Here is a 23,327-nt window from a genome sequence, read left to right as displayed (position 1 = left end):
CCCGCTATGAACGTCGTCAGAGTGAATTATTGTCCATGTAGTAAGTTAGCAAAGTGGCGAGTGTTTGTATCAGAAATAGAGGAGCGATGTGTTTAGATTACAGCTTCCAGCCAGTGGATAGAAGATTGTGTTACTTAGAAGGCTAAAATTAGTAAACACCCTGATGTAACATAATATCGGATCTATGAAGACTGCTGAGAGAGTTTGTATCGTTCAATCGAAGCTGGTTAGTCTACCTGTTTACTAAACAACGAGCCTGTGTATAAAACAAGCCAAACATAGAGTTACTCACTTTGAACAGACCAAGCTGAACAGTTTCCGAGAAGATGCAAAATAGCATAGAGAAAAATGTATACTTATGAAAATGTAATCTCCACAAAGCTGTGATGAATACAATTGTACAACGTTATGGTACTAAACAACATCTTTCAACCTACAATACACGATATTGAATCTAAAGTTCCAGCGTCTGGTGATTGACGCCTGAGTAACATTGCTTATAACTGGCTGAGCGTTAGCGAAACTTATTACTCGAGGACGTAAAAAAATCCAATTAAATTAAATAACGTCTTTATTCAGCAAGCGTTCTTCAAAGTGACAGACTCTAGTTTACAAGACAACTCTGTTTTACATGACAACTCTTGTCATAGCATACAGATAAATAATCATCATTCAAATCTAAAATTTAATAAAATTACATAAGAACCTTTTTGATATGATTTTCAAACAAACGGTAACTAAGACTCTTCAAAGCAGAGGGGAAAGTACTGTATATTTCCGGTCCAAAGTATCTAAAAGCTTTCTTGCCGATTTCTAGACGGACCCTTAACAAATAAAGTAGTCCGTCCTGTCGAGTACTGCGAGTTTTTATTTCGTGCCTGAAAATAATCTTTTTCCTGAGATGTTCAGTCTTGCCAGTCTGAATAACTTTGTAAATAAGTTTAACAGTTTGGAATTCACAGCAATCTTTAATCGATTACACCTTAGAGCTTAACCTAAACTCACTGATGTGATCAAACTTTTTGAGACTATAGACAAATCTCAGGGCTCTGTTTTGCAATCTAGTGAGAACCATTACATTTTCCCGAGTAAGGCAACAAGCGAAAGATGAAAGAGCATAGTGCACAGTAGGAGCAATTGTTGAGCGGACAATTTACAACTTAGCAAACACTGGCAGTATTTTTACACATCTATATAACGTCTTCAACTTGATCACGTCGCTTTTACATATAGATTTTACATGACTCGTAAAATCAAGATTGGAATCCAAAGTGACTCCAAGGATTTTTAGAGCACTGTCTATAACCAAAGGTTTGATATCTAAAGTGACGAAGTGATTAATGTAATTAACACGTGATTGACAATTCAAAGATGACCCGTTCAGCTGCAAAACAGAACATTTGTCTGAGTTAACACTTTCACTGCGGCTCTATACTGAGTGACCTAACACCAAAGTACCTGCACTTTTTGGCGTCTGCCGAAGTCAACGTGTTAAGCAATTGTCTTTCGGTCTGTTCGCACGATATATCGAAATAGAACTCAACTGAAAAAACTGAAAAACATGAAGCTTTATTTCGATAGACTACGTAACATTAAGTTTGATCACACTGCAAGAAACCGTGTGTTTATAGATCGATGCAAGCAACTTAATGGTATTATTGCTTCAGCTTCGCGAACGGGTTTTAATTGGTCTTATGGGCAACTATGTTGACAACGAGAAAATAGCAGAATAATAAATTTGTAAACTAACTACGATGAATATAATGGTACAATCATATGATATTTTATCATATTGTGACGTAGTCAAACATGTAGCCTAACTGTCCACAAATTATCAGGAGAAAGATTTCATCTCTAGGCTTTAAGTTTTGCAAGAAAATTCATTTCTACATACACAAGAATGAGTTTCATGATCGTGCATGTCCATCGTTGGCCCTTTGGCTGCAATTATTAGGAGGCCAGGGGTACATGTCTGTTTGGGCTTCAACCACAAATCTTTATTATTCACATTAAAAGAATAATTATCTTAAAAATAAAAATGAATCGTTGAATGTGTTGGTAAGCGCTAATCTTGATGACGACTGGACCACTACGGTTAATTCCTTTTGTAAAATGTTCATTGAAATCCGAGGAAGGTTTTTATAAAGCAAAATATAAGAAAAGTTACCTTGAATGTTTTGAAATTCAGAAAAAATTTAGTTTTTACGTTTCATAATCCAAATTAAAGTGGCACTAAACATCTGATCAAACCTTCAGTTTTATATCGACAAATTGGCTGAAACATCTGTTTATATTTAAATTTGAAGTAAACGGTGATTGATCAGTAGTGTAATACAGATAGTAAATATGAATTTAATATATAAATTTTAATCAAGATTGCGCCAGTAATAGGATTTAAATAATTTAATGCGTTTTAAATATTATTTAAACACTGTTATGTAACCAACCTTAATGAACAAAGTTATGAATGTTTTCACATAAGTTACTTTAAACTGGTGGGCTTCCTTGACATTGTGATATTGCATTTTAACAGTGGCTTATGGAAAACAGAGAAATTGAACACTAACATGCCTCAACAATTCACTGTTTCCCTGGCTACAGTCCAAAAAGCAAGACTGGTATAACACAAAACTTTAATATCGATTATTTTGGAATGTTGCATAACGGAAAGTGCATAAGAAGTAGGTAGGACTTCCCCCCTAGGTCGTAATAGGCTTTTCAGTCCTAGCAAACTCAACTATGTCAACACGAGTTTGACCAAAGTAGATTTCCGGGAACTAGATAATCGAACGTAGGCTATATAAGATTTGATCGAGGCAATATGGCAAGCTAAACTGTGACACAGTAGGTAAGTGAATTTAAACGGTCTTAAAGGCTCTTTTTAACCAAAGTAGGCATCACGGTCCTACGTAAGTATATACATTTTTTCTTCGTGAGAACAACAAGGCAAACTCTACTATGGTACTGGACAATATCTCAGATCCTGAAATACTGTATATGACAAGGACTGGAAATATACGCTTTTTGGCCGAAGAAAGTTTCCGAGAACCTGTCTGATTCTGAGATTTGTGTTTTCGTGATCGGGATGACAAGGCAGATTCAGCTGTGACGTTATGTATGTAATTAATTAGAACCAGAAATGCTCCTACACGTACAAAACATGATATAATAATTAAGTTAAACTCTGATACTATTTACCATGAATGTAAATAATATCTACCTGATGTATGCCTACTTGCGTTTTAAAATTTTAATAGGACTCCCATCATATTACATCATAATTGCTTTTACTAAGGACTTCAGTTCTAAAGGATTGCGTGCGAATCCGTCGGTAACAGCTAGTATTTAAATAAATTGTTTAATAAAAATGTTGAAAATTTACATTAAATCGTTTTATGAATGTTAAAGTAGCTGTATAACTAATTGGAACACAATCTTCTTGGCATTATTAAATAGGAAAATAATAACATACCTATCTAAAAATTGATTTATTTGTATCTGCCATTTAAAATTAAATACACTGAAATAATTTAAATCTCACACAATACTGTGCTTTTAAATATATAGGCTATATATATACTTTACAATAATTACAATGCTTTGCTCCATATTGAAAATTATCAAATGGTTCACTCATCGTAGATATTAATTTGTGTTTTATTAGTCATTTGATTAAGGCTCTTTCTCTTGATGCCATTAAAAGTTAAGCATATTGGCGGCAGAATTGATTCCTCACTCTTTTTCAAAACTTAAAGACTTTTTATAATGTGCTCCATACTGAAAATTATCAAATGGTTTACTCATTTTATATATTAATTTGTTTTTTATTAGAGTAATTTGCTAATGGCTAATTCTCCTGATGCTACTAAAAAGTTAGCATAGTGAGGCAGAATTGAACCTCTTTCTGTGTCAAAACAAGGAACCTTTCAATAATTTGGAATAAATTCTCAACTCATCCAGAAAATAATGTTTTACCAAATCGTTTGAATACATGACTGAAAGTCGATTTATTATAGATTCCATAAGTCGGGGGGTAGGGGGTTGGGTGGTGGGAGCACGTGTCTCCAAACTTTGAAAAATATTTTGAGAAAACAAAATTCGAAATAAAATTTATATTAGTAACAATATTAATATAATCGAAATACTTAATCGTATACGTATTTTAAAAGTACTTTGATAAATATCCACGTGTTATTAACAGAATTATTTCAATTTTTATAGTTTTACATTTAGGGGTCAATACATAGTATAGATTAAAGCCGCTTTTTATGTTGGTCTGTTTGTGTATCGATATTTTCAAAAATACTCATCGGATTTATATACGGTTTTCACTGTCAGGTGCGTTATGAAGTAGGGCGGGTTCCTATACATCAATATTTTAATAGAAAATCCTTTCTATGATTAAAATATTGATGTTTGTATAATGCAAGAAGAGAAGAAAAGTTTGTATAACGCGAAAATTGTAATTTTTGAGCGCTTTCATTGTTAATACTGACTAAATTTTACGACTTATAATAAAGTAATGTTCTACGGAATTGTAGCCTACATAGCCTACATTTCTATAAGGCTCACAAAAAGTCCACAGTGGTGGCATATATCTATCTCCAAAGAATAACCCACAATAACCATTTTCTCTTTTAAAGTTTACATTTTTTATTAGCATTTCTGAAGCTATTTAGATTAATGAAGTATCCATATTAATCTATTAAGATAGGTAAAGATTAGGCCAAACTAATCTTCAAGCAAATAATTTCGATCAATATTTTGGTATATTGGTTATTACGTTTAAAAGCCCGCGTGTTTTGATTACGCGACTTATGAACAAAGAACGGCGCCTGTGCTCTGATTGGTCGAGCGGGCATCATACCACACATTATTGCGAAATATGATAATAAAAACCAAGATTAACTAATATTTAACTAAAGTTAAGTAAAACCGATTAGTAGAGGTACAACCTTAGTATTTTTTTAGATTCTCAAATTTAGCCGTAATTGTTATTTTACTGTCGTAACTTGGTAAAGAAAAACATTTTATTTTTCAACAATAAATTTAATTTTTGACTACAGTTGTTTTTAGTAGGTATAGTAATTTATGTGGTAGTTAGATATTACATAATTTTTGTAGTATTACTTTTCGGTTTAAAACATCTGAATGTAAATAGGTGTTTTGGTTTGATTTAAGGTTTAATGGAAATTTACCATAAGCCAATGGTAGAATAAATTTGAACAATGGAAAACTTTGTGTTCTGGTAAATGGCGTTCAAGAATTGCTCAACAATGTATACCCCGAAATCAATAACATAAGTTGTAAGACTATAGCTCGTGTGCTAATAAAACAAAATCGTTGGCCTGGTATAAACCATAGCGCTGTATACTGCCTGTCAAAGAAAATGTTACGGGAGTTTATTTCCTAATTTAAATCAAACTTATATTTTAGCATATATCCAATTAACTGGTAAAGTATTGCAGCAATATTTTATAAAATAAATAATAGTTCTTCATAGTCTAATAATAACATTTTTATATTTAGAAAACTCATTGGGTCTCAAAAAAGGTTTTTCGAGAGCCTGTGGAATTTTGCCCATGTAGCCTCGGCCGCGGCGGCTCTGTTTGGCTGATCGTCATTGAAGCTTATCACTCAGTACGCTGGCATAATTTCTCTTTCGTCTGCTGGGAGGGGGGGATGTAAAAATTTACTATCTATATGATTCTATTTGTTCATCAAGGATGAAACGAGTTATAAGAAATTTTGCATGCTACCCTCGTGTGGAGACTCCTACCATGTAATAATAATAATATAATATCTGCATAGCATAAATCTTCCTATTCTGTTCTGATTCGTTGTTCTAAGCTAATTATCTAGAACAACGACGCAATAATCCTTGTAGCAAAACACTTCCTTCTAAATATAACATCCATCTGAGGCCTAAATGGACTCCAAATCACCAAAAGTACTCGTTAGTCATAATCTCTTGTAGTAGTCACATCAATAATTGTAGTAGATGATACCTAAAGATATTAGTCACCTCAAGGTTTTGAAATAACCTGCACTGATAAGCTGCAAAGAAGAGCTGTAAAAATATATGTTACATCTAAAAGTTGAACCTTTTCAAAATATGTTTCACAATTATTTTTAGTTTTCTCTGAACAAGCAGACCTCTTTAATGGATGATTCACAAGGGAAGGAGATTGACGTGTGCCAGTCTATCTGAGAGCCATATGGCTGACCTAAATATAAACGTCATATTCCCCGGCAGATCTGTCGTCTCCCTTTGTTTGGCCACTTTGCTAATGGATCTGTCTTTGTCTTTCCACGTGGTAGTTTGATCAAATTCCAGCACTTGTGCGTCTCGTCCTATTTCATCTTGTTGCATTGTCCAAGTTTGATTTCCTTGAACCGTTGCTTCTTAATAATATTGAACTCTTTTAAACATAATATTATGTTAGGTGAAGTGAACAATATTGATGTATTGTGAAGGAAAAATCCTGTTTCCTTCACAATCCTTCCATTTTCAAAAACAAATTCAAACTAAGAATTGCTGTATTATCTGAACGGTACAACCATTTTGCAACAATATATAACAAACAATAAACATATTATATACAACAAGAATAACGTGAAACACAATAAGCTCAAGGGGCAGACATTACAACAATTCCAACAACAACAAAACACAAGTCACAATGAGGGAAGAGTTTTCATCAACGTGCGATTCAAAAACTGAAGAACCATCCTCTTAAAGTGACGACACTCATTTCTTGAAATAAGTTTAATTTAAGGGAAAGTTCATTGCCAAGGCAGAGGAGCAAAGTACTCATAGTTTCTATCATGTTGCCTGCCACCAAAAATGTCTTTAGAGTGACTTCCATTAGGGATGCGGAAATCAATCCGACCGAGGAGAACCAATAAAATGGTTAAGAAGCTTGAACAGAAATGTGGCGTCCTGAAGTCGTTTTTGAGTCCAAAATGATTAGCTAGGTATAACAGAGTTTCTTTTGCTTTGTTATACATTAAGCTATCAGTTGGTACCTATGCTATTGTTTGACCTGATTTACATCTTTTACTTTCTTCTTGTACAATAAATTTAAGAGAAAATATTATTATTGAGCAATAGCGTTGTTTCAGACATTTATTTTAAGAATCCCAAGGATTTATGAGTACATGTATAGCGACCACGGGGTTACCCAAGCTAATTTTCAAAAAGTAATATTACACTTTCTTATTAAATGTGTATAGAATCTTATCCATTTAATTGAATAGACTGCTGAATTTCTGCATAAACTGTACAATATTTTCATTTTAGTACTTTATATTAAAGTACTATGAAAATTACTGATTACAAAGTTATCCAGGACTGTATTTGAAGTTTGGGTACACTTTGATTGAAATAATCGTATGGGTCATACGACTAGTTTCTTGTAAATGTTGGTACGTAGATCTGATTCGATAAAATTAGAAAACATTTCATTTTCGTACAAAACAAACCACGTTTTATACAAAATTCCCGTTTTCTCAGACAGAACAGTGGTTAAAAGTGATGCTCACGAAACGTGCCTGATTTCACGATTTACAGATAATAAGACGATAAAAGAGTGGCGTAAACTGTACCCTCTTCACTGTTTTAAAAATATCAAATTTTGATATTGTATACAGTGCAATTTAAAATTGCTCATTGTACACGTGAAATTCCGTGTATTCCCGAACTTCCCTTGTAGTGTGAAAAGTCGAAATAATTTTTACCCCGTGAGAGGTGTGTGCTTTATAACTTTTGTGTATAGGAATAGAGTAAATTATTTCATCTGAACTTTAACAATAATCCAGGTTTAGCAAGACTTCCAGGCGTAGGGTTATTACATCTAGAGAAATCATCACAAAACATGAATTTAGATTTATGAAACCAATGTCATTTGAAATGTCAGAGTATTAAGCAGCTCTAAGCGATCAATGACTTGCTTAGAAGAAGATTGTCGACAGACACGATACTAGTAACCGCCGTACACGAGGCGATTTAAAACCACGAGATACAGTTTTACTGGAGCAAGAGTTACGAACAGCGATTGTTTGGAAAACAAGTTTAGAAATACTAGCCAATATTGAGTTTTTAATTGTGTTAATTCATGTAACAATTGTAAAGACACGTTCCACAATGGAAGCAAATTATGTTGCCAGGATAACAGGATTTCGGAAATTTGCCATCGTTATGGTTATAAAAGGTATAACACGACGTTTCGAGGATTGGAATCTATCCTCTTCATCAGGTGGAGGAAGCTGCTTAGAGTCTAATCCAGGTGTAGTCACTGTAGAGAATGCCCGAGCACAAGTCACGAGTACGAGAAACACAATCACACATCACACCGGCACGGGTTAAAGTGATACATGGGACTTGCATCTCTGCAGTGTTAAAGCCTGGATTAGACTCGAAGCAGCTTTTGGGTATGTTTGAACCATTTAGTTTCTCTCTCTTCTTTCTGTTCTTTATTTTTGTATGTACTAACATCTCTCCCACCTGACGAAAACGATAGATTCCAATCTTCGAAACATTGTGTTATACATATTGTAACCATAACGATGGCAAATGTCCGAAATCCTGTCATGCTGTCAAACATTCCATCGTCAATAACAAACTACAAATTAATATATGTTATAAACAATTATGAAAGTTAACTGGAACAGTTAAGTTGGCAATACTAATGTAAGCAAATAGTTTTCCTTTCTGTGAACACAGGCCACGTGATGGCTCTAAGCTTCAAAAATTCCCAAGGTAGTTGACATAAATAGTTTTTCGTGACTGAGATGAAACGAGACATAAAATCATTGCATAATTTAACAGTGGATGGTACAAGATTTTGGGTAAAAATCTGTCACTCTTTCTGGTGTGGTCAGGATGTTTTCAGTGTTGAAAGAGAAAATTTAATTTAATAAGACATACTTAATATTATATTGTTTAGAGACTAGCTTAGCGAAAAAAATTTGGTGTATACTCGTACATGTGATGCTAAGAAACCATTCTTGGGAAACTTGGTTGATATTCCAATCGTGTATAAATGGGAAGCGCTTAGACCCGAACAGCCATGGCCATAGAATAATGATATTTATATCGTTATGATGATAAAATAATATCATTACTCTATGGCCAAAGCATAATCTTCCCATTGATTGGAAACTTAAATTTCTCAAAGCAGCTGATTTATCATAAATTAAAACCGATAACTATTTAAATTTGTTTACTCTCGCTTTAAATATTGCAATAGGAAAGTTTAAAACGACAAAAAAACAACCCGGATTTTGCATTTATAAATATCTATAAATGCTGAAATTTGCAATGTTACTATAATTAGTACAATAGTATTAACGAACAATGGATTTTTGTAGGCAAACTTTAGAACTGTGTGGTTATACAGGGTGATTCGGTTAGTGTTACCGGCACTTTCTGAGCTGATTGTACTATAAAAAAATAAAGAAAAAAGTTCATATAAACATGGGGTCCGGAAATGCTTCCTTACTGGGTTATGGCCAATTGAAGATTTCACCAAAAATTGTGTGCAGGAGGTCAAATGATGATTTGCCGCGTGTTTATGAAGAGATATTTATAGGTGAATGCAACTTTTTCTAACGGATTTTTAGATGAGAAATTGAATAAAGTTCATCTCATAGCTGTATCTCATTTAGTTTTTTTTGTTATTATACTACAAAAAACAGAAATAAAATAATTTTGAAAACACTTTTTTAAGGTTTAACGGACAATTATTTTGTTAAATAGGCATTGAAGACCCACATTTTTACAAAGAAACTTGCAGAAAATTTAATTCTGAATAAAAATTATGTGCCACACGGCTATTAACAGCGAAGTATTAGTTTCTGGAATTTTCTGGTATTTTGGATTTGTAAATAAACATTTTAAAATCCATGCTTATAGATAACAAGCCTTATTTCATCAACCTTTACAATATATTTCTACGAAGTTAAAAAAACTCTATCTGAAAGAAAACTCTGTTTATCTGAAGAGGTACAGTAATCAAGCGTCTTGTTTTACTTCTCAAAGTATAATGACAAGAGTTAATAATAATAAACACGCTGTACAATTCACTTACACAAATTATATTTATATACAATAGTACTTTATAGGAACAATGAAGAGACTTGCTGACAAGTTCTTAGAGTAAGAAATGGAAACGGCTTTAAAAAGTTCATCTATCGTCCTGCTTTCCCGAGTATCTGATGAAGAGCTGGAAGACCATTTTGCATACTGAGAACATGATGATGACCGTCACCGTTGCCAACACAACGGCCTTAATTATCTGGAACTCGTGCAGTTTCTTGAGGTTCTGTTCCTCCATCGGGGACACGGTGGATTCTGCCGATGAGTTGGCCGGAAGTAAGGTGGACAGGATGTCACTCATGGTGGAGTTTTCCCATGGCAGGGAGGAGTCCGTTGTGGATTCTTCGGTAGTGGAAGGTGTTGGAGGCATTCTGGCAAGATCTGCAACACATTTTCAGTAAGTCACTATCACTAAATGTTTATGAATTACATGGATGTGGCAATTCACTTTTCGCGTTGGTACGCGTAGTAGGTCTTTCCAAACGTCTACAGACTACAGCATCTATATTAAAGCAGGTGATAGTCGATCGCAGAAAAGTTAACGATCATTGAAAAAATACAAGCATGGACAACTAAATACTAAGGATTAAAGGCAAATTAATGAACGAGACCAAGTGATTTGAGAGTACGATTTGAAAATCCTTCAAATTGATCCATTTGATTTTCCAAACCAACTGACTCTCTTAGTTCGAAAAAAGCTAAAATTAATAACGAAAGCTCGTTTTTTCCGGAGTTTTATGTAAACTCTTAAAAAAAAAAAAAAAAAAAAAACTAATACAAAATAATGTCGCTGCCACCATTCTGAGTTTGCACATACTTCGCAAATAATCCTCGTTTTAAGTTGTTAATCACACTTATTGTATCCAATGAGATTTGATTTATCACGTATGGTCGGATAAAAATGTTATGTAAAAATATTCAAGTTGTTCCAAAAGTTCTTAATTGCTTTTGATGACTCAAAATTATCAGCGACTGAACCGGATAATAGGAACGGTCGGATAACCGAACACCGGTTAATCGAGAGTCTACTAACTGTAAATGGCAGACATTTACGGATCACGATAGTAGTCGGAACTGTTGCAGATAGTACAGTAGTATCGACCAAACAGCTGGGCTAGAAGTGGCCTCAGCATGGCGTGACCGAGGCGGCATAGCGTCAGCTAGCTACCGGGACCGGCTAAATGCGGTGGCTGTAATGCAGGAACACATGGCCATTAGCGTTATCAGCTGCTCTCCACATTCAACAGCACGAGGTGAGTCAGGCGATAACAGCTGTGAATTCTCATCCCGGGCTCAGAGCGCAATGCGGCAGCTCCAAGATAAACAGGATGCCACCCACCCCACGCAGAGACTGTCTCCGGCATAGAGTAAAGAATGAGATCTAGAGTAGAATATAATATAAACAACAATTTACTGCCACGCACAGAATCAAGGAGACGGTATGGTACCCTCCTTATAATATCACGTAAACAACGATTTACTGCAACGCACAAAATCAAGGAGGCATTATAGTATCCTCCTTATAATATAACGTAAACAACAATTTACTGCAACACAAAATGAAGGAGGCGTTGTGGTACCCTCCTTGTAATATAACGTAAACAACAATTTACTGCCACGCACAAAATGAAGAAGGTGGTTTGGTACCCTCCTTATAATATAACATAAACAACAATTTACTGCAACGCACAAAATCAAGGAGGCGTTGTGGCACCTTCCTTGTAATATAAGGTAAACAACAATTTACTGCCACGCACAAAATGAAGAAGGTGGTTTGGTACCCTCCTTATAATATAACATAAACAACAATTTACTGCAACGCACAAAATCAAGGAGGCGTTGTGGTACCCTCCTTGTAATATAACGTAAACAACAATTTACTGCCACGCACAAAATGAAGAAGGTGGTTTGGTACCCTCCTTATAATATCACGTAAACAACGATTTACTGCAACGCACAAAATCAAGGAGGCATTATAGTATCCTCCTTATAATATAACATAAACAACAATTTACTGCAACGCACAAAATCAAGGAGGCGTTGTGGCACCTTCCTTGTAATATAAGGTAAACAACAATTTACTGCCACGCACAAAATGAAGAAGGTGGTATGGTACCCTCCTTATAATATAACATAAACAACAATTTACTGCAACGCACAAAATCAAGGAGGCGTTGTGGCACCTTCCTTGTAATATAAGGTAAACAACAATTTACTGCCACGCACAAAATGAAGAAGGTGGTATGGTACCCTCCTTATAATATAACATAAACAACAATTTACTGCAACGCACAAAATCAAGGAGGCGTTGTGGCACCTTCCTTGTAATATAAGGTAAACAACAATTTACTGCCACGCACAAAATGAAGAAGGTGGTATGGTATCCTCCTTATCATACAGGGAAGGCCGCAACACCCGGAAGCAACAGCGTGCCTCCAATTTCAAAGTCTACTAGTAAGTTTTACCACAGAGTAACATAAAATACATTACTCTATGCTTTGACTTTACATAGAGTAGACCTCGTATTCTCTTGAGGATTTTGTGGCAGAATTCTTTTCGCCAAAGATAAATAAAGGTAAATATTGCTATTATATTAAATTAGTTGTTTACTAAGGCGACTACCCCAACATTGTGATTACAATTTATAATGTTTAGTATTTTTTTTAATGTTAAGATTGTACCCAAATAACATGTTTAACACTTTTTTGTAATGAATTTATAATGGCCGTTTCTTTCGTTTCCCGGTAGATAGCGTGCGGTCACTTCTCAAAGTGGCTACGATTTTAGCACTGAATGTAATATCTTCTCTTAGACTATTACATAATCAATGGTACTAATATTCTGCCAATACCAATTATTACTTTGTTACATTTAATCTAAAATCGCTTCAGTTCTACCGTTAATTTTGTTGAAAATATAAATAAATTCCTTTCCATAAATGGTGTTAATATGCAATATGACTGAGGCATACGAGTTGCTTACACAGAGGTGTCTTAACAAAGAGGTCAAAAAATTAGATACAGTTATAAATATGAAAGTACGGCAACATGTCTAGAATACGCAAACAGTAATTATCAATCGAATGTCACGTTATCATATGAAAGGTCTGGAGCGTGATCCTCGAACTTGTTGAGGTTTAAATAACACTCCTAGACCTCTCTAGCCGTGTCTATATTGATTGGAGGCAACACGCTGACGTATAGACACGTGGTAATATCGTGATCATTTCTCATAGCCTCAGATTTCCCAAGTAGTTGCCCCTACAAGTAGCGATATCACAGTACCATGTCACGAATACTGACAAGTCGGTTTGAACCACTATTGTTTACTCATAACAATAGCTTATTCATACCTACACTAGTTTATTCATAACAATAGGTTATATTTTCATTCATTGTTAATTAAAATAACGAAGTACTTCCTTTTAACGTTAAATGTTGAAGTGACATACTCTCTTTGTAATCCCTTATACAAAAAAAGAGATTGTAGTAGCTGACTAATAACATATTCGTGCGCCTATAATCAATCATCTTTATAGATGGGCCAAGAGATCTGAGCGCACGGCCGAGTCTGTACTAGCCATCCACAAAACATTAACCTCACCTACACGCTGTCAATGTGTGATTGATTTAAAAGAACTGGACTATCGGAACACCTTTGATTTGAATATAACCACGAAGCAACTGAATAAATCAGTAAAAATTCCAGTCCTTCCTCTTGCGCCATGAGAATATCGAAGGAAACCGAATGTTTTTGGAAAAGACCTTGGCCCATCTATAATAAATACGCGAGTAGTATACGGTCGGCCGGATGGATTGTATGACGTAGCAACTGGTGGTGGGGGTCTGTATTATAGTCTGGTCTTGCCTATCCGGATGTATTTCAAAACCACAAAAGGCATATCTAGAGTGTAAAAGATTTTGATACATACCAAAAGTATATAAAGTAATGATTTTACAGCAGTATAATATAGGTTGTATGGTACAATCTCCCGGTTGTCTATTGTTTGGCCACGAAAATCTTCAGTCTTACCGTCATTTCTGCGTCTATAGATTACAAATCCTTTTTTGATCAGTTCTCTAGTTTCTATATAAAATAATAATATATAATAAAGCTAAGTAAACTTATCTTATACACGAAACTATTAACAGGTTATACAAATATAGCAAAAAGTACCTTATAATTTTTTTGTACACTAGACTTTTCTAAGAACCATTGACACTGGATATAGTAACGACGCGCGACGGTCACATTTATTCTAAGTACTATTAATCTCCTACAACAGATTTATGTTGTTTGTTATTACAGATTAGATAAGAACACAGGAGTCCACCCGGTTACAATAATTGTTTACTGCGCCATCTAGCAGAGAGGCCAAGTATTAAAGTTGACAGGATGTTGCACTGTAATAGCGAATTCTATCGACTGGTTCTCATCACTAATCTCAATGAGAGGCCTTGGTTTTGATTCTCTTTGGTAGTTTTTTTTAAGTTACAAACTGCATGTGGCATTTATAAAAGTATAATACAACGCATAAACATAGTATGCGGTAATGAACGTAACGAATTAATTCATAACCAGCCCGTGAATCAAAGACAGTCCAGACCCAAACGTCTCTTTGAGGTTAGTATTATTACCGGTCAACAAAATTCGCTAGTGTAGCAGCACCAGGCCACGTCACTGATAATGCTAGATCTGACAGCCGTATTAACACGTTGTGAATAATATTCCTAATCAGACTTATGGTTTGTATTCTTTTTTGTATTGTCTGTGGCCTAAATTATTAATAATCTATAAATAAATTTAATTTGATCCATACATATTTTTACAACTGTATTAATATCAATGAAATCCAATTTAATCTTTTTATAAACCCAATCATAAACAAGATATATTTTTGTGAATTGAAATAAATGGAAGTGTTGTAATTTGAAATTGAACTGTCTAGAGTGCAGACGTTTTGATTTAAATTACATGGTAATATTTTCATAGGAAATTGAAACGTTTAGTACATAATTAAATTGGATGCATTGCAAAGAAAAAGAGGAGAAAATTCAGTTGATGAAGTTAGCCGAGAATTCAAAAAAGGAATTAGACTCAGTGAAACGGAATTGAATTGAATTGAATTACCAGAGTAGTTCAATTAACTCAACAGCTGGGCAACAGTAGCTGTCAAGGGAGGATGTACGGGTGGGTTGACTGGCGAAGTGCCAAGAGGATGTGGACAGAGCAGGGTGATCGGTTCCAGGAGATCGATGGGGATGGGGATCCACTAGTCTAATTGTGTGTTAAACTACACAAGACATGGCCTGATTTTACCTCTGGGACCTACTGGCTGGAAGATAGAAATGTAACGTCGCCAACAATTAACGCATACATGATTTGACAAAAAAGGTGGCGAGACACTTGTGAAAGAGATATGAATAAATTTCTGGGTGAAAGAAACAGATAAAACTGGTAGTCCAACAACGTTGCTAATTAGTAAAATTTGTAAAATGTTTAGAAGTTGTTAAAACAGCCTTAGTATAGTTTCGTGAATCAATCGATTAAGGTTGTTCAATTGGCGTTCAATTTGTTGATTAAAATTAAACTTTAAACTCTGCCCTTTTAAGATACCATTCCTGAAGATGGGAAAAATAGAGTAAACGTTGTTGATGATTCCATTAGAAATTGTAAGTGTTTAAAGTAGTATTTGTGAGCATCTTTACGTAACAGTATTTGAACTTTTACAGTATATGCACAAAAGATTATTGAAGAAAAGTATTACATATTGTTTATTTATAAAAACTTGTACACCTTTTAGTACAGTAAAAACAAATGTTGTATAATTCCTATGTATACCGTAAAAATTCTCATTCCTAAATTCTGTAGACCTAGTTACAACATAACCCAAAATTCCTACTTCAATTGCCTATAATTCCTCTTAGAGTAATACAAAAGTTTATCGAACAGATTTTAGAAATGTGAAATGGTCCTTGACCCTTATCAGCCCAGGCAATAAAGTAAAAGTACCACACTAGGAAATAAATATTGTCGTACTTATGTGTCCAAATGGCACCACCAGGCTATTACTGTATAAACAATTAATATACTAGCTACTTTAAACCAAATGATATACTAGCTACTTTAAACAGATGATGCACCTAGCTACTTTAACCCTTATCAGCCCAGATAATGAAGCGAGTCAGACAATAGGGAGTAAAGTAGCTGTGGTAGGAAGGGTTGATTATATTTGAATGTAGAATTTAGCTCCAGTTCACCTTTTTTTTATTAAAGCGTTTATACATTAGCATCGCGTCGGCTTAGCGTAAGACAGTCCAAGCTGTTTACAGACTCTGTGTTTTACAGAGGCTGTGTAACCCTTTTGTGCACTAAATATAAGTAATCTATTTCCCCAAATAATCCCATTTTAAGACCAGAGCAGGTGGTAAAGCCTAGTTATTACTTCACTGTGCTAAATATTTACCTCTCTTGTTCTGGCCCAGATACTGACTATTTATGACTGTATTCTACTTATATACATCATTGTTCTAGTGGATACACATGCTTCCGTCAAGAGGAATACCTGGACGTTATATAAGTACTTGAGTGGTTTTTAGAAACTCCTTTCTCAGTATTTTGTACCCAACATTAGGATTAACTATTACAAGATTTGTTTAACTTAAAGTATGTTGAAGATCCAGATATAATGTTCAGTACAACATAATGCTATTTATTTACTGATAGATTAATATCCGTACAAATCTTAAAAAATGGGATTTAAGAAGGTTTGACCACAAAGGTTTTTAAAATCATAATCAAAAGCTCTTTCTAATGGCATCGTAATACTGAACATTAAATTAAAATTTGATGAATAGTCATTAAAATGTCTATAAATGATTTAATTTGTTTTAAACACTACTTCATTAGGGACCCGTGGGTTTAATTCTCGTGTATTTTTTTAAATTTCTTGTGCATGCTTAACCCTTATGCATGTAACATATAACGATGGCAAATATCCGAAATCATTAAAAAAATTTAACTTATTAATACTAATTTGAATATTTAAAATTAATTTTTCTCTCTTTGGATAAATAGTTGTCAAACAGAGAAGCACATTAAAAATTTGAACCAATACATTAGTTTCACAATGATAAATGTTTGATCATAAAGCATAGATTCTACTTTAGGTTCGGAAATTTGGAATAAAAGTGTTAATAATAATGCATTTTTATGGAATTACATTCTTTCACACTGCAAGGTTCATAAATATATGGTCAAACATAATTTCAATTATATCAGTGAATTCAGGGGAAAAGATTAATCATTATTTCGGAGGCACATTTCAAACCATGCAAAGTTGGAAAATAGTCGACACATTAATTATAAAGATTCTGAATGTTTACTCAATCTTAGACTTACATGGTCGGTGCAGTGACTATTTTAGTAACTATTGCAGTTCACATTTCGTTGAAACATTATTAACACAATTAAATTGAACGATTTTTGCCTCGCTGTTAAGAGCAATACAGTAGAACCCCCTATAACCGGCAACCACGGGACCGAGGCGATGGCCGGATAACGATTCGCCGGATAAAACCAACCTATTATAAAAACGATGATTTATACCTAATAATAATATGTAATTAATAAACATAGTCAAAAGTAGTATTTAAGTCTCTTTTGGGATTATCTTTTATAAAAATACACACGTTTGTAAAACGAATAAAAAATGTATTGTACTCGTATAAGAAAAAGTGGTTAAATAATTAACATAGAAATACATTACATATTGTGAATTCAGATAACATAAATTAATGTTAAATAAAGATGGAGATATAAAAATTACTCACAGTAAATTTGTTTAGAAGATTACATTAGGCCTTATAATAGTCCGTAATTTTCTGCTGAACTTTGTTGACCATTGTTTTTTTTGAAGGCATAGTCTCTCCACTTTTTGAATAACATAACGTTAACAGCTGTTGAGTGGTCCTGTTGTCTATATAGGCTAGTGATGTCTGAAGTGCATTTCTCGCCTCCTCATGGCTTATTTTATCTTCTTCCGAAGTGTCATCATCTTATTTTTATGCTTCTTCATTTTCATACTCTTCTACAACACTCTGCACGATTTTGTTCATCACTTAGATATTCGTTTTTCCAAATCATCATCACAAGTTACCCATTCCTGAACATCTTGATTTAAGATTTCTTCACCGCCAGTTAATGCTAAACTTCGTCAGGTCATTTATAAAGTTCTGCATTACTAATTCTCTTGCTGCTCAGCTGCTACCTGGATCAAATCTTCATTGACTATGCCATTGACCAATTTTTTCAATATCTGGCCAGGCCTTCCGCCAAGACTTGACAAATGTTGTACTGGGGATTTCATCATATGATTCAGCAGTCATGTAGATAACATCCTTTATGTTAATTTGCTTCAGAGCCGAGACGAGATCCACACCGTCAGTGTTCATTTTTCCTAAAATCTCAGACAGAAGTTTGCGCCGATATCGCCTTTTCATACATTCGATTACAACCCTGGTCCATAGGTTGGATAAGACTTGTGACATTGGCAGGTAGAAAAAACAATTTTTATTCCGGGAGCATCTTCACACTCTAGTTCATGGGGATGGGTTCCAGCGTTATCAAGCACTAAAATAGCTTTTTCAGGCAACTTATGCTCCTTTAAGCAATTTCTTGACTTTAGGAATGAATTCGTTTACGAACCAGTCAAAAAAGATGTTTTAAGTCCATCCACGCTGACTTCTGGCACGGTAAAACCACAGGAAGAGAAGAAACATTAATAGGTTTGATGGCTCTGGGTTTCTTGGATTTTAAGCGATGACCAAAAATAAATGGGAGTTTATGTTCCCCAGATGCATTTGAACACAGGGCAACCGTTATGCGCTCTTTGTTTAGTTTAAACCCTGAAGCTGAACTTGAATCCCCAACAGAGAATGTCTTTTGTGGCAAACGATTGAAATTCAGCCCGGTCTCGTCGATGTTATAGACCTGATCTAGGACAAGCTTCTCTTGTTTGTATCATTATTTTCCAGTTTGACCACAAATTCACTCGCCGATGGTGCATCTGCTGACATTGTCTCGCCGCAAATATTTACAAATGTAACTCCATGTGTTTTTTCCAGCGGTATAGCCAGCCATTACTGGCTACGAACTCCCAATTTTGTATGTAAAATCATGGGCTTCTCTTTTAAAACTGGTCCAAAGCCACAAAGCGTCATCAACCATCTCATTGGCAGGTTTTCTCAATACCGCCGTTCGGATAAAACCTTTTTCACTCTCTATTTGTGTACAATAGTCCATCAAAGTTTTTCGATTACGACACCAGTCATTAACCGTGCTCTTTTCCACGTTTAGTTTCACTACATATTTTTGGCCACTGATTCGCCTTTATCAATTCGTTCGATCGCGTTAAGTTTTTGTTCCACTGTCACCACGTTTACGTTTTCGTTTTGACGCACTCATTTTCCCTTTTTCAATACTGTACACAAAAACGACACTGCAACACAAGACACAACACTTGACGAAACAAAACAATTGTACTGTACTGTACTAACCGCACTAGAAATAATCAACGAACTGTTTAGAGGTTAAACCTACTAGCTCAACTGAGGAGAACACAGCTACTGAAAAGTAAATACAAGAAAATGTAAACAAACAGATACACCAAGATAACGCACGAGACGTGGGAGACTAGTGCGTGTAACTGCGCGTCTGTAAGCCGTGGGAAAATAAATTTCGATATTGGCTTCCGGGAAGTGGCCGGATAAACTGAGGTGCGGTAAAACCAAGGCCGAATATGAGGGGTTCTACTGTATTCAGTCAACCAAACTGCCAATAAATACATATATCTGCTTATATAGATGAGTTGAAAAAGCTGAGCTGTAACGTGATTGGCTGTCTTTGTGGGGGTGGAAAAATATCATTCATGTCTGTCCATGAAATTTGGCTGAGCGTCATGAATGGCTGACGTACTGTGGAGTTGATGTAAAAAATTCTTTTCTGTATGATTCTCTTCTGTCTATCCGCAGGAAATCTCGAGAATGAATAGAGCTATAGGTTTAAACTTTTCCAAACAACATCAGCGAAGTCTGTTACGTGACACGTGGTTAATGTTACTCCTAATTTGGTTTAGTTTATACTTAAAAAATCTGATAACACAAGGACTGTTGAAAATACTGGCAGTAGGCCGTCGTGGCCAATAGTTCAGTAAGTTAGACGAGTAGCCACCACGCGAAACAATGGGCCAGGAATAGAAGGAGCTGTTACCGGTAATGTGGTATTTATAGGGCTACCGGTGAGTTCTCAATTGATGGGTAGCGGCTGGTTAAACTCAATCCTATCAGTCCTCAAGCAGTTCTGCCTTTTTGATTGAGTCGCCGCAATGCTTTGTGGGTTTCTTTGTTCCAAAGGTAGATCAAAACCAAAGGCGATTTACTGAGTTAAATAATTGGAATTCGATAGTGATGTTCTAGGCCTTACCAATGGGGCTCCTAGGTCTAGCCATCGGATCGCACCTTTCAGTGAAAGTTCCTAATATTTCACCACTTGCTGATGTGAATTACAGTTACAGTTAATGATGTTAATTAAATGTAATGGTCAGTTGCTCTAGTTGAACCTGAATTCACCACCTTGGAGATTGGGATGTTTAGGGTAGATTGTTATGAGGGTTATACAGGTTTTAAAATTAACTCCTGAACAATATGGAGATGGAACAATTTTTTCAAGATCGGTTAGTGTAAGAAGTAATGCTGTTTTTACGTTAATTCCAGCAGAATAAGGAAGCAATAAAGATTTAAGTTCTAGAGTTCTGTCCTCGAGAAAAGGTTCGTACAACCTTGGTTACCACTGAGCATTGGTTTGCACTAGGTAGCAATAGATAGAAACGGCTGTTGTAAAGAAACAGTTAAGAAACTTGGGTTGCCTTAGATGGATCATCCAGATAATAAAACTTGAGAAATTAAAGTCTACTTTATCAAGTAACCTGTACAGTCCTCCAAGAGGAATAACTTCTAGCTAGTTTATACCCTCCAGTTGAACCTTCTCTGGGTGCAGCAAAAACCGATGTGTCATTTAAATCTGGACAATCTTAAGGATGTTAAGAAACGGCAATCACTAATCGCAAATTTCGAGATATTGAGGTGAAAAGGATAGATCGATAGGTCTATCTATAGGGGGATGACTGTTGGAGTTAGCAGAGCCCCTTAGATATTAAAACGTAAGGGCGTGCCACCCTCTGCCCGCTTTAACTGGAGAGGATGGTACAGAGTTGACATCCCTTTCTTCCAAATATACATCACTCAGATTAATGCTCAAAATCCTTTCTCATGGATCTCGACAAGAGGTGCCTATTATTCCGACCCTTACCCATTCAGAATATCTTGTAACTCCAGAAGCAGCGCAAAGGTCCTTTTAGTACTAAGTGAAGTTGCTACGCTACTTGTCCTCAGAGAACAAAAATTTTGAAGGTTATTTTTGACGATGGAAGGATTGTGAAGGAAACAGGATTTTTCCGGACATTTGCCATCGTTCAGTGAAACAAGAAATCAGTAACACTACGTTTCGAGATCTGCAATCTGATCTCTTCTTCAGGTAAAGAACTAACCTAATACATAATTACAAACTAGGTTAAAATAAACAAATCTTACCAAAGCGTTGTGGCACGCCTTAGTCAGGAATCACAACCTACATGTTGTTTGTCATATTCACTAACTCTATAAACATGCACTTAATAAAAAACTATACAAAACACTAATCATTAAAACTGAACTACGGAATACAGGTCACAATACGTCTTCACTCGTCTACTAACCACCTACGACTACGACTGTAACGGAGTAGGTTGTGATTCCTGACTAAGGCGTGCCACAACGCTTTGGTAAGATTTGTTTATTTTAACCTAGTTTGTAATTATGTATTAGGTTAGTTCTTTACCTGAAGAAGAGATCAGATTGCAGATCTCGAAACGTAGTGTTACTGATTTCTTGTTTCACTGAACGATGGCAAATGTCCGGAAAAATCCTGTTTCCTTCAGTACTTATATACTCTGATAAATGCTCAAACGTTCAGGTATCTTAATGTCTCTGTTTGGTTATAGGTATATTATTAATGGCCCATCTAACACTAGGTAGACTTAGGTTCAAATAAGACTATACAGGCGATTCATAACCATTTTATACATCTTTCTTTCCTGATAAAGATTTATAAAATCCCCACGTTAGAATCCTCTATGTTTGAAAACCCTTTTTTATGTTTACGCACTTGTCCTTTATTCACAATGTACTTTGACAATTGTTTTTGTTCTGTAATTTTAACATCTCTATTTCGATACTACATTTTTCCTCCTTCATCAGATGAACACAATTCTCTGTAATATTAATTGCTTAGTAATCTAATTTTAATGGTACCTCTTGGGTAATTAAATCTCGTGCTAAACTTAATCTCTCTTTGGCCTTCTTAACTATTTGGTTACTTTACCTCTAGGGTCTAGGTTCTGAGTCGAAGCTCCAAATTCCTTTAAAATTGAACCTTTCCCTGTCAACTTTACGTTCTAGCAAAATCAGTGTCGACTTAACCCCAAGATCTATACTCAGCGATTACTGGTGTCCACCCAGCATTGAGAGTACAACGATAGTAATTTGGGGACGAAGCTCCAAGCGACCAGAAAGACGATTTACAGCCATATTGTTCTGTAAGAACACAATCTTTTAAAAACGTGGACGGTAACGTTAACATTGTTCTCATTTTGTAGAAACATTGACATTCAATCTATGTTTATATTTTGACAAGGCACTTATGAATGTTGGTCGGTATATACGAACTGTGTTTCTTGCCTTCGCCATGACATTTGTACGGGGCTGGCTGGCAGCCGAGCTCTAACTCATGTTCTCCAATCTTCGTTTAATGCAAATATCAAGGTCCAGAGGGATTTGTCTGTCTAATATATGTTTGACATTTGCAGAATATCTTTCCCCTGAAGTCAGCATTTGCCAACCGACAGAGATTGACCCGCTTGAAATATTACCAAGTAATTAAATACAAGAGGTTACAACTTAAAACAAATATTCTCATAAATATCCTTATTTTCGAGGTAATAAATTGCGACCTTCAATGTATGTAATTTGTGAATATAGAGATGTCATGTAATGAATTAGGGTTTGTTATTTTATAAATTAACCAGTAAAAGTAATACAGCCCGTGAACTTTTTAAATTTGTATATTCCTATTG

At 35.2% G+C, this 23,327-nt stretch overlaps 1 protein-coding gene across 1 annotated transcript in view; it reads right to left on the bottom strand.

The window, feature by feature from the left end:
• Positions 1–10,027: 10,027 nt before the first annotated feature.
• LOC124367767 overlaps positions 10,028–23,327 on the bottom strand; it is a 57,564-nt gene continuing 44,264 nt past the window's right edge. Inside the window, exon 2 of the mRNA XM_046824869.1 lies at positions 10,028–10,480. Within this exon, the coding sequence (XP_046680825.1) occupies positions 10,188–10,480 (293 nt within the window). The 3' untranslated portion in view covers positions 10,028–10,187. The remainder of the gene's footprint in view (positions 10,481–23,327) is intronic.

Source organism: Homalodisca vitripennis, chromosome 8, assembly GCF_021130785.1.
Source record: "Homalodisca vitripennis isolate AUS2020 chromosome 8, UT_GWSS_2.1, whole genome shotgun sequence".
In the NCBI taxonomy this organism is placed as follows: domain Eukaryota; kingdom Metazoa; phylum Arthropoda; class Insecta; order Hemiptera; family Cicadellidae; genus Homalodisca; species Homalodisca vitripennis.
Note: the sequence above shows the minus strand (reverse complement) of the source record. Positions and strands in the feature narration are given on the sequence as shown.